The sequence below is a fragment of the Vicia villosa genome, linkage group LG5 (assembly GCF_029867415.1).
Source record: "Vicia villosa cultivar HV-30 ecotype Madison, WI linkage group LG5, Vvil1.0, whole genome shotgun sequence".
Lineage (NCBI taxonomy): Eukaryota > Viridiplantae > Streptophyta > Magnoliopsida > Fabales > Fabaceae > Vicia > Vicia villosa.
The window spans coordinates 149,376,254-149,389,188 of NC_081184.1; the positions used below are offsets into that span (position 1 = coordinate 149,376,254).

Sequence of the window (12,935 nt, forward strand, 5' to 3'; positions counted from 1 at the left end):
AAAAAAATATCTTGTGAAGTTAAGATAATTTTAATTTTTAAATAGTTTATTGCTTTTTTATATTTAGTTAATTATGTTAATATTAAAAACATTTTTAAAAATTTTTTAAATTTTAGTCACCTAAAACTTAAATTTTTTATTAAAAAAAAAACTATTTTATATTTTTGACAAACAATTTTTGTTATGTTAGTTAATTTTTGAATAATTTACTTCTTTTTTTTATATTTAGTTAATGTTAAAAATATTTTTTTTAAATTGTTAAATTTTAATCATCTAACACTTAAATTTTTTGAATAAAAAACTATTTTATATTTTTGACAAACAATTGTTTTATGTTAGTTAATCAATTAGTTTTTAATAAAATGTTAGATTTTATTTAAATTTTATATTTATCTCTAATTATTTTTTATATTAAATTAATAGGTGTTATTAAATATACACAATGCCGCCAAGAGAAGAATTCCCTACAAAAGCTCTGGATGGTGCTCCAAGTAATGATATTGGGTGGTATTTTGGAACGCCAGAACCCGGAAGTCGCAACAATGTTCGTTGCAAACTTTGTAATGTGGTAGTAAAAGGTGGGATTACAAGATTGAAGCAACATATAGCACATATGAAAGGACAAGTTGCAGGTTGTGCTAGAGTAACAACTATGGTTAGAGAAAATATGATGAAACTTCTACTTGATTCAAAAGCAAAGAGAAATGATTCTAAAAGAAGAAAAGAAGAATTTGAAGAACGTTTAAGAGGAGATGTTGAAGATGAAGATGAAGATGTGGATACTCTTATTGATGATCAATTGAGATATGCAACACAACAAAGCCTTAGATCACATCAAGAATGGGAAAATATGCAACAGTTCAGACGAGAAACAACAGGTTCTGAAAATGTATATGAACATGGCGGAAGCTCTCGTGTCAGTGTTAGTGGGGCTGAAAGGCCAGAAGATATCTCTTTTTCTTTGAGATCTACTAATATTGATCTTGTTAGGAGCAAAAGCATGAAGCAACCAAGAGCTGGTAAAGGGTTTTTGAAGACATGGAGGAAAAGGCTTGGAGAGGCTGTAAGCAAATATATAATTTATGAACGTTTGCCTATGAATTTATCTAACTCTCCTTGGTTACATAATTTGCTTTATACTGCTTCTGAGGTTGGAAAAGCCAAATGTCCAACTCCTTATGAAATCTCAAATGTTTACTTAGAAGTTGAATATAAGGAAATGTTGGAGTGGATAAATGGTATGAAAAAAATTTGGCAAGAAAGAGGAGCAACAATAATGTGTGATGGTTGGACAGACAGCATCAACCATACTCATATTATGAATTTCTAGGTATATTGTCACAAAGGTACTGTGTTTTGGAAGTCTGTTGATGCTTCTGATGTTGATAGTAGAAACACTGAATACTATTTTCAATTGTTGGATAAAGTTGTGGAAGAAGTGGCTGAAGAGTATGTAGTTCAAGTGGTAATAGACAATGAAGCCGCATTAAAAGCGGCTGGTCAAAAGCTTATGGAGAAGAGACCCCATTTATATTGGTCTTCTTGTGCTGCTCATTGTTTAGATCTTTGCTTGGAGGATATAGGAAAAAAGAAAAGCATACAAAACTTATTAAGTGAAGCAAAAATGGTGACAACCTTCATCTATAACCATACGCATATTGTGAGTCTCATGAAAAAATATACTGGCGGTAGAGATATTGTTCGTCCTGGTGTTACCCGATTTGCAACACAATTTCTACAACTTCAAGCAATTGTTAGACAAAGGGAAGGTCTTGAAAACATGTTCAATTCTGAAGAATTTAGAAAAAAAAATATGGTAAAGAGAAGAAAGGACCGGGATATGAAGCAAGAAAAATTGTTATGAGTAGGGACTTTTGGAGTAAGGCCAATGACATTTTGAAAGTATTTGAGCCTATTGTAAAAGTTTTGAGACTAGTGGATGGTGACGAGAAACCAACAATGGGTTTCATATATGAAGCAATTGATCGAGCAAAACAAGCAATTCAACAGAATTCTCGTTATCATTCCAAATACAATGATATCATTGACAAACGTTGGAAATTCATGCACTCTGATCTTCATTCTGCTGGTATGTCAATATACTTTATAATTTTAATTTTGTCATGCAATTTAAATTTATAACATCATAACCTCAATAATTGATTTTGATTTCTAGGTTATTTTTTTAATCCACAATTTCAATATGGAATCGAGCATGGAAAAGCTGTTTACAAAGAAACATTTAATGGAACAAAGGAAGTAATCATGAAGCTAGAAAGAAACATGGATGATCAAATCAAAGCTCTAAACCAAGTAAGTAGTGGATATTATATTCTCATATAATAAATTATTTATTAAGAAATCTATTTATGTATTGATATGTTTTGTTTTATTACCTAGCTAACACTTTTTAGAGAAAAGAGTGAAACGTTTGGTACACCTCTAGCTCAAAAATCTTGGTCTAAGATGGATGCAGGTAAAATATAAGTTTTTTTTATAAGTTTTTATAAATATACTTTATTTTTTAAATATAACTAATAATTTTTTTCTTTACTTAAAAAGCTCAATGGTGGGAATATCATGGTTCATGTGCTCCTGAACTTCAACATTTGGCTATGATAGTTCTCAGTCAAACAACCTCTGCCACAAACTGTGAGAGAAATTGGAGTACATTTAGCTATATTCACACAAAGACAAGAAATAGATTGAAGTACAAAAAATTGCATAAGCTTGTCTTCACATATTACAACATGAAGTTGAGAATGAGAGATAAATTAAGGAAGAGCCGGGAAGAAATAGAAGCAAGTTTTGATCCGATAAATCTTGACTATATATTTCAAGAAGATCCGTTATCTCAATGGATAGAAGAGAGGGAAAATCCATTATTGGATGGAGTTCAAAATGCAGAATGGTTACCAATAGTTAATACAGATGATGAAAATGTTGATGATAATAGTGAATCTAATGATAGTGGTGGCTTAAGTCCACCAAGCGGTAATAGTGGTGATGGGGGTGGTAATGAAGTGGATAACGAAGGTGAAAATGAAGGTGGAAGTGGGGGTGGTGATGATGAAGGAGAAGATGAAGAGCAATTACAACTTGATCCATATCATGAAATACCACCTGGTTATAGGCGTTATAGGAACTTGAATGATATAGATCGTTCTGACAACTCACTACTTGACACGAGAGGAAATGTGTCACAATCTGGAAGAAAGGGGAAAAGAAAAAAAATGCTCCACTTGAAGATTCCTCCTCTTCTAGTATTGCTCATAGTTTTAGTGATTTTGGGATTGGTGATTCTTCACAAAGTAGTCAACAATCGTATCCTCCTGTTTATCAGTATCCTTATTTCAACTCCTATAACCAATATCCTAGTGATCAAGCTCCTTCGTACTACCAACAATCAATGAATTATCACAATCCTTATCATCAACAATCAAATGGTAGTTTTTTTGGTTATGTCTTTGGACAAGAAGCTACACAAGATGATAGTCAGAGTGAAAGTACAAGTTATGCTCCTTCACGTCATTCCACTATGTGGTAGCAAGAGTCATGTAAGTTACATTTTCAAACATTGAATTTATATTTAGTGAAATATATGTGATGAAAAGTTTTAATATTAGATGCAATTAAAAGGTACTAATTAGGAGTTTCATCTTCTTCTTGTCTTTTTTTTTTTTTTTTTGCAGTGAAGACATCAAGATGGCAACAAAGGATATTAATATAATATTTGTGTCTCTAGATCTTTTATTTAAAATAAATTGTAACTTATTTGTATTATTACTTGTATTATGTACTTTAAAATTACTTTCAAGGTTATGTTTATTTAAATAACTTACAAGAATGATTATGATAATGCTTGTTTTATTAGAATTCATTTTAAATTATACATAAATACCATATAATAGACTAAAAGTGAATTAAAACTAATGTAAAATTATAAATACAAGAAAGATAATTAATTACAATAATTTTAAATTTTTTTTAAAATTTAATGCGTGTATAAAATTATTTCACGCCGCAACGGCCGCAATGCGCAACGCAGTGACCGCAGTGATCGCAATCGCAATATCCACAACCGCATCCGTAGCCGCAACCGCAATTTAAAACCATGGTTCAAACAGAGATTGTCAGACATTGTTACACCGACTCCAAAAATACTCCATTTGAGAAGTTTATCTGAAGGCCCTAATCGAAGCGCAAACGAGTGGCACACATATTTCGTGAACGGATATAAATTTCACACTGAGACTTGGACTGAAGGGAAAAAAACCAAAAACAGTGGTGTGTTTGTAAAAGGAGTTACAAATGGGGGTGAAGATGACTTCTATGGCTTTGTTAAACATATCTATGAGTTGGAATACAATTACTTGGACTCGGAAAATAAAGTTGTCTTGTTTTATTGTGAATGGTATGATCCAACTAGAGACACAAAAATAGACAAGACATATGGTACTGTTGAGATTCAAATGGGCCGAAGGTACAAAGAGTATGACCCTTTCATAATGTCACATGCTGTTAGGCAAGTTTATTATGTTCCTTATCCTTCATTTGTGCCACGTAAACGAGGGTGTTGTGTTGTAATTAAAACAAAACCATTGGCCCATATCGAAAGTGGCGATCTAGTGGAAGATCTTCCTTTCCAAGTTGATGAAGTTGGACCAATTAATGAGGTGATTGCAGTTGAACAAATTACAAGTTTGTCTGATACAACAGTTGAGGGGTATGAAGTTGATGCGTCTATGTTGGTTGAAGATAATATTGACGGAGCGCATGATGAGAATATCACATCAGATGATGAGAATGATATGGATGATGAAGAGCATGATGATAATGAGAATGATATGGATGAAGAGCATGATGATAACGATAATGATGTATATTGATGAGAACATGTGTTTGTAATTGTACTAATGAACCATCTATTGAATGTTTTAATGAAGATATATATTAATGAAAATGTGTGGTTTGAATATTTATATATTTGGTTAATTGTGTATTCTATATAAATAGGTAAAATGTGATCCCAGTCTGAGAAGACTAAAGGTAGACGTCCGAGGGTAGTGGTATGCGACTCACCTCAGACGACAGTATCTCCCCGCCCACGGACTCAGCTAGACCGCATGTCTTTGGCCAGCACTCAGCCTCTTATGCCATTACTCTCCTCTCCATCTTTTATTAGCCCACCTAGCTATCCATTCCAGCAGACTAGGGGACCTAGCTATCCATTCCAGCAGACTGGGGGACCTAGCTATCCATTCCTGCAGAGTGCTGGACCTAGTTATTCATACCAGCAGAGTGTTGGACCTAGCTTTCCGCCACAGGTCCCCCCAGGTTTCCAACAGACTGGGGGATTCCGTACCACACATCCGACACAGGTGCCCCCATCCTTCCAGCTGATAGGGGGATCACGTACCTCACCTACCACACATATACCTCCAGGCGGGGATGATCATGTGGAGGCAGGTCAGGATGATATTGAGCAGGATGAGGATGATGTTTTGTTGGATGGCGATAATCTTCAGGGGGACGATAATCCGGATGAGATTCAAATCGTCGATGGCAGATATTATATTACGCCTGTCGGAAATAAGTAAGTATCTTATTTATAATTTTTTAATTAAGTTTACATTTACTTTTTTAATATAAATTTATATTTAACGCATGCTAATTCAAATTATGGTTTAGTTTTACTCCGAGTCGGACATCTGCAAAGTGTGTGAGCTATGTGATTCAGCAAATGTATAAAGATGCTTGGACGAGATTTGGAGAAGTTCCAAATAGAGATGATTGGTTTAAAAAATTTAAGGTATAATTAATTTGTTTTTGAATTATTGTTTATTTAAAAAAAATTATTATAATTTTCTAACTGTTTATCTTAATGTCAACAGGAAAAGTGCACATGGGATGTTTTGAGCGAGAAGGTTGTTAAAAAAGTCTTTTTCACCAGAGCATCAAAAAGACTTTCTGACACCTTACGACGTGTTAGAAAGCGTTGGGAACGTGATGGTAGTCATCCCGCTTGGATGGGAAAAGACACTCTTGATAAACTTCTGCTCTATTGGGATTCACCTCAATTTAAAGCTAAGTCTGAAAGTGCCAAAAAAATGAGGGCATCTGAAAAAGGTGGGCACATTAATGCTGGTGGAAGTATAAGTACCTACGAACATATGCGACGCATGGTAATTACTACAACTTATATATTGAAGTTATGTTTTGATTAATTATTATATGTATTTAATTAAAGTTAATTTTATTATTTAAGAAAAGAGGTTGGGGAGAAAACCACTCATGGTCGAGTTAGTTAAGGAGACTCGGACGAAAAAGTCGGGAGAGTATGTTGATGAGCGTACACGGCAAGCTTTGGTAAGTTATTCAATTTACATTATGAATATTTTTTTATTTTAATGACAACTTTGTGACGTGATTTTCACGTGGCAACTAAGAAGTTGCAGCATGATTTACATGTGGCAACTGAAGTTGTGGCATGAGAATCACGTGACAACTGATTTTTATTTTATTTAAGTTAATTTAATTTAAGTTTTATATTTAATATTTTTATTGTATGTGTAGGAGGATTATCAAACATTGCTTGTAGAATTTTTGGTCACTAATCCGAAATATACTCCTATAGAAGGACAACCGCTTCATCCAGATGTTGATTTTCATATTTAGAATGAAGTTATTGGCGGAAAAGGTCCTAATGGATGTTTTTTTTGGTGGTGGAAGTATGGCGGGATGCTTGAGAAGTGGTGATAGAAATTTATTTGAAAGAGTTAGAGATGGGGAAGGATCGTCACGCCCAGCACAATTGCCCCCGCAAATGATGGAAACAATAAGACAATTGGCGGTAAGTGAGGCGAGACGCGAGTCAGAGCAACGTGAGACGGCGTTAAAAACCCAATTAGAGGAGCAACAACGACAAATAGAGGCGATGACGAAGAGGCAAGCGGAGATGGAGGGGCAACAAAGACAAATAGAGATAATGGCCAAGAGGCAAGCGGAGATGGAGGAGCAAATGCGGCTATTTATGCAATTTCATGGAAGCGGTAATTAAACGTTTGGTGGAAACGTTGGAGTTGGTGGTGCACCGGCAAATCAACAAGATAATGATGAAGATTTAAACCTTGATGATTTTCCTGATCCAGGAGATACTTAATTATTATGTAATATTAATTATATTTTAGTTTTAATTTTAATTTTAATTTTAATGGATGTAAGATATTAAATTTTAATTGATGTATGATAAATTTTAATTTATATTTTGTTTATTACTTATATTTTATATTTTATTATATTATTCAATAAATATATTTTATTAATATTAATATTCAAATTATTTATTAATTATATTTTATATATTATTATATTAATTATAATTCTTTGTTAATAATAAAAACTTTTTTAATAACAATAATTAAGTTTTTTTTTATTAAAAAGAATTTTGTTTAGTGAAGTGGTTTACATGTCACAAATGTAGTGACATGTGAATCACGTCGCTAGGTTAATTTTTTTTAAAAAAAAGAATTATGCTTAGTGACGTGATTTACATTTCACTACATTTGTGACATGTATATCACGTCGCTAGATGCAAAATAAAAAAAAAGTTTGTTTTGTAGTGACATGTTTCCCACGTCACTAATCAGTGGCATGAAAAACACGCCACAAACTTTCTCCGTTAGTTGTGCCATCCCTGCAAACCTGCTGCATGCCTGCTGTGGCAGAAATATGAGTTGGATAGTGTGTAGGATATAGCGACGTGATTTACATGTCACTAAATAGTGACGTGAAAACCATGACACTAATAATTTACCACCTTTCCCTCTGCGACATAGACTCTCACGTCCCAAATTTTGTGGGGTGACGTGATATTCCTTTTTGTGGCGTGGGAATCACGTCGCTGGAGAGAACTTTTTTTGTAGTGATAAATTGTAAATATGCAAGTACACAATTTATACATATTTTACTAAACGATGCAAAATATAGAAATGATTTAATTAAAACATGTGGAATACAAAGAAATAAAATAAAATGTGGGAAGATAAAACAGTAGTATTGGATAATTAAAAATAAATAAATAATAAAATAATGTTTCAAAACTTATATATACAAAATAAACATAACTAAAGATTCAGAGGCTCTTATATACAAAAGAAGAAAAGGAGTCAATAATTAGTAAACAATAATATATATTATTTTGATTAAAAAAATTATTTTTGTATGTCTTATATAACTAAATAAAACATTTCCACTAAATAAAATTAATTTAGTCATTAATACAAAAAAAAAAAATCAAGGCTATGCGTCTAGAAGTAGATGATATGGTTCCTTAAATATGTCAAAAAGTCTAATGATTTGAAATTAACCTTGCCAAAAAAACTAACATAAAATTGATGCAACCTAAAAAAAATAAGGATTGAGAGATTTGCATAAATAAATTGATGCAACATAGAAAAATAAGGATTAAGAGATTTGCATAAATAAAAAATACTTTAATTTCTTCTACAATTCCCTCATTCCTGAAATTAAGATTCCTATTGGCATAAAAAAAACAAAATTAATAGAAAAAATATAAGCATATCAATATTTCTGTCATGCCTTATATTTAGAGTACTTTTAGAGCATAAAACATTCATTGTGGATAATATAAGCTATGTGCTAGTTTTGGTTTTGTATCATTATCTTGATATAGTGGCCTCTCTTTATGCTATATCGCTGAAGTATTCTAGTGGCAACTTGCTCCAAGCTAATTTTATTATTTCGTAGGATTGTGGACAATGTAAAGACATCAATATTTTGCAGTAAATTGTGTTGCGCACCTTTACAAATCAATAAAACATGTACATATTCCTCATATAAGTAAATTGTGTGACACCTATACAAATCAATAAAACATGTATATATCAAAACTCAAATCTCTTAATTTAATTATAGTTAAAAAAATGAAAATGAGACTGATACAACAAAATATAAACAAACATTCTAAAAAGAAAAATTAAATATATAATAAATTGATAAAATGATAAAATAGAAAAACTCAACAATGTAATGAACTGTATAATAAAATAATTTTAAAAATAGCATAATTTCATATAGAAATTCTCCACCCATCACATAGTGATTCTCCCCACTATCACAAAGTCTTCAAATGAAGACAAATTAAAAAGATTATATTCATTTGTGAATACCTATTTTGCAAGGAGGGTAATATAGAATATAGAATTTATTGAAACGTAAGAAATGATAATACCACAGTGAGGAGAAGGGTTATATAAAATTGATTTCATCTTTCATTATAAAGTGATAGAAAATAGGTAGGTTAGCAAAAAAAAATGGATGGGTAATAACTTCCCTTGTAATAAGTAATTGTTATAGAAATTTTTTGATTTTTTTAATTAATTAAGTAAATTGATTTTTATTAATTTATGAATATAAAAATATTAGTGTGGAAAATTATTAATTATTATTTGTCACTTTAATAAATTAATTAAATATTATGAATAATGCCCTACTTAAAAGGAACATGTTATATACATGGAAAGGTAGCAATGAAGTAGGAATATGAAAATAATAATCATTAAAATATTAAGAGAATGGGTTAGTTATTAAAAGTTAATGGAAATTTTGATTGATAACAATAAATAAATATAAATAAATGAAATTATTCAAAAATTCCTAATTTTGGCTCCAAAATATAGTTCAATGACTTACAACTTTAATAACAAGTAATTGTTATAGAGTTTTTTGATTTTGTTTAATTAATTAAGTAAATTGATTTTTATTATTTAATCAATAGAAAAATATTAGTAATGGAAAATTTTTAATTATTATTTGTCACTTTAATAAATTAATTAAGCATTATGAGTAGTACCATATTTAAAAGGAACGTGCTATATACATGGAAAGGTAGCAATGGAAAGATACCAATGAAGTAGGAATATGAAAATAATAATCATTAAAAAATTAGGAAAATGGATTAATTATTAAAAGTCATTAAAAAATTAAGAAAATAGGTTAGTTATTAGAAGTTAATGGAAATATTGATTAATAATAATAAATAAATAAATATTAATAAATGAAAGTACTTAAATAACCCTAATTTTAACTCTAAAATATATTTCAATGACTTAATAACTTTAATTAATAAGATAAATGTGACATTTTATTTGAAGCCAGTTAAGAATAACTCTTCTATTATATTTTTTGATACAACAAATTATCTTTAACTTCTCCTCATTTTGGTCATTGAAATATATAAAACAAATATTTTGTTATGTATATACTATATATATTTTTAAAACTAACTTAAATTTAGTGGGGCCACTAACTATATTACTGTAGATATGGGACGGTCCCTAATCTAGGGCCAATTATTATTTCTTAGACTAAATTCTTCATTTCAAGGTCTTTTAGTTAAATTAAGTTTTGACTTTTGATGATTCTGTCATTAACATTTTTGTTTCATTAACTCACTTAATTCCAAAAAGTAAAATTAAAGGAAAAAGACAAAATTTTCTTTTTTTTTTTAGCTAAATAAACCCCTTATTTAATTTGGGTGGTGCTTTTCCCACCATTTGTAGTAAGAATAAAGAACACCTTCACTTACCCTCCGTTACCACAATTATACTAAACTACACCCCATTTTTCAACACACACCTTCACTACATGACAAGAGAAGTTCAAAAATTGCTTGAGAAAGAAAATTTTTAATATTTTGTTTGCGAGTTTAAAGGGGGAGGGATGAGAATAGTTTTGGAAAATGATTTTTTTTTAAAATAAAGAGAAATATTTAATATGCTTTTTGTATAAAACGATAAAAGATTGCTTATCATTGTTATATTTTTAATTTTTAAAATACTACAACAACATAAAAGATATTTGAAAAATTTATATAAACTCTCCAAAACCCTCATTCAATATAAATTTTGAGTTCTCCTAAATTACGGAGTTTTTGTTATTATGAATAAAAGCAAACCCTCCAAAATCTTCTCGATCAAAATCCTTCAATTATTTCCACTCAATCCTTTTCTTTTTTTAAAATTCTCCTCTCCCTTTCCCTCCAAACTCTCAAACACACCCTAAAACTTTAGGAATAAAAAGAACATCATTTCATGAGAGAAATGTTTTCTAATTAAACGGGGCAACTTGAGATTAAGAAAAAAATACCATATTCATCAAATTAACCACACAACCCACCATTTTAATACACTCAAATACCTTCACCATATAACAACCTCAACACAAACCACCAATTTTATACATAATACCTTCACCATTTACATCTTCACCACACAAGAATCTTAATACTTCCACCATTTTCACATCCATCAATAAGAAACCACACAATCTTCATGAGTCTCACACCATCACTCTCCGCCACATTCACTTTAAAAAGTTTGGAGGTTTATTTTCTTTACTCTTGTCAGGTTTGTTTTCTATTTTTGTTTGTGAGAGAAAGTGAGATTATGTAGTTGTTGCTTATAAACATGTTCATGTTTTTTATATATCCATGTTGTGTCTTATAGACATATTCATGTTGTTGCATAAAGACATATTCATGTTGGTTATAGATTCAGACATATTCATGTTGGTTATAGATTCATGTTGTTGCTTATAGATGTTAGTGTGTGAGGCACTTTTAGTGAAAAGAGAATAGAGAGAATAAAAAGAATAAAGATTATCTTATTGAATTGAATTATATAAATAATGATACAAACTAAGACTATTTATATACACCTAACTTATACACTAAGTAGGCTAACAAGCCTTAATTGGGTTTGGGCTTAGGTTACACAACTTGGATTAGGTCTAATATCTCAATATACCCCCTATAATCCAAGTTGTCGAACATACTCTAAAAATAGTCTATCTGAACTATTCCTAATTTCTTTCTCAAATTTAGGAATTTGTCGATCTTCAATCCTTTGGTGAAAATGTCAGCCAACTGTGCTTCACTTGAGCAATGCCTAACTTCAAGTTCACCTCGATTTACCTTCTTCATCAAGAAGTGAACTCTAGCTTCGATATGCTTACTCCTTCCATGCAGAACTGGATTCTTTGCCAGATTTATTGCTGACTTGTATCCGATTTGCAACATAAAAGGTTTCTTCACTTCGACCTCTATTTCTTCAAGTACAGGTCTGATCCAAATTGCTTGACATGTAGCATAGGATCCTGCTATATATTCAGCTTCACGCGATGATAATTCCATCACATGTTGCTTTTTTGAGCACCATGAGATTGGGGCACCAAAGACTTGAAAGAAATATCCAGTTGTGCTTCTTCGATCTTCCTCATCTCCACCCCAATCAGCATCTGAATAACAAGTAATTGTTGCTTCTCTGTCTTCAGAGTCTCTTCGAAATAGAATTCCATAGTCTATCGATCCTTTTAAGTATCTTAGAATTCTTCTTGCAGCTTTCATGTGTGACGCTCTTGGTTCACTCATGTATCTACTCACTAATCCAACTGCCAAACTTATATCAGGTCGACTATTGCACACATATCTTAGAGATCTGACAATTTCTTTGAACTAAGTTACATCGATATTGTCTTCCTCTCCATGCTTCTCTAAGTTTAAGTTTGGTCCGATAGGGGAGGATGCAGGATTCGAATCATCCATTTTGAATCTCTTGAGTATCTCTTTGACATACTTCCTTTGATGCAGCACCATACCTTGCTTCGACATTTGGAATTCCATGCCTAGGAAATAAGACAATTTTCCCAGATCCTACATTTCAAATTCCTTCATCATCGGCTCTTTGAACTTTGCCAACTTCTCCAAGCTATTTCCAGTTTCCAGCCAGTCATCGATATATAAGCAGATGATTGTTATGTTTTGTGCCACAACCTAAACATAGACACCATACTCAAATTTGCATTTGACAAATCCTAATTCGATAAAGTATGAGTCGATCTTCTTGTTCCATACC

At 31.3% G+C, this 12,935-nt stretch overlaps 2 protein-coding genes across 2 annotated transcripts; one reads left to right on the plus strand and one right to left on the minus strand.

Annotated features, from left to right (window-relative positions):
- The first annotated feature begins 442 nt into the window (after positions 1-442).
- LOC131605719 (uncharacterized) lies at positions 443-1,864 on the plus strand. The gene is made up of 2 exons (XM_058878044.1): positions 443-1,238; positions 1,347-1,864. The coding sequence occupies exons 1-2, from the start codon at positions 443-445 to the stop codon at positions 1,862-1,864; spliced, it is 1,314 nt and encodes a 437-aa protein (XP_058734027.1).
- A 6,664-nt stretch (positions 1,865-8,528) lies between these two features.
- LOC131605720 (secreted RxLR effector protein 161-like) lies at positions 8,529-12,451 on the minus strand. Its single transcript, XM_058878045.1, has 2 exons — positions 11,996-12,451; positions 8,529-8,537 (listed from the first exon to the last, which is right to left on the minus strand). The coding sequence occupies exons 1-2, from the start codon at positions 12,449-12,451 to the stop codon at positions 8,529-8,531; spliced, it is 465 nt and encodes a 154-aa protein (XP_058734028.1).
- Positions 12,452-12,935: the final 484 nt, after the last annotated feature.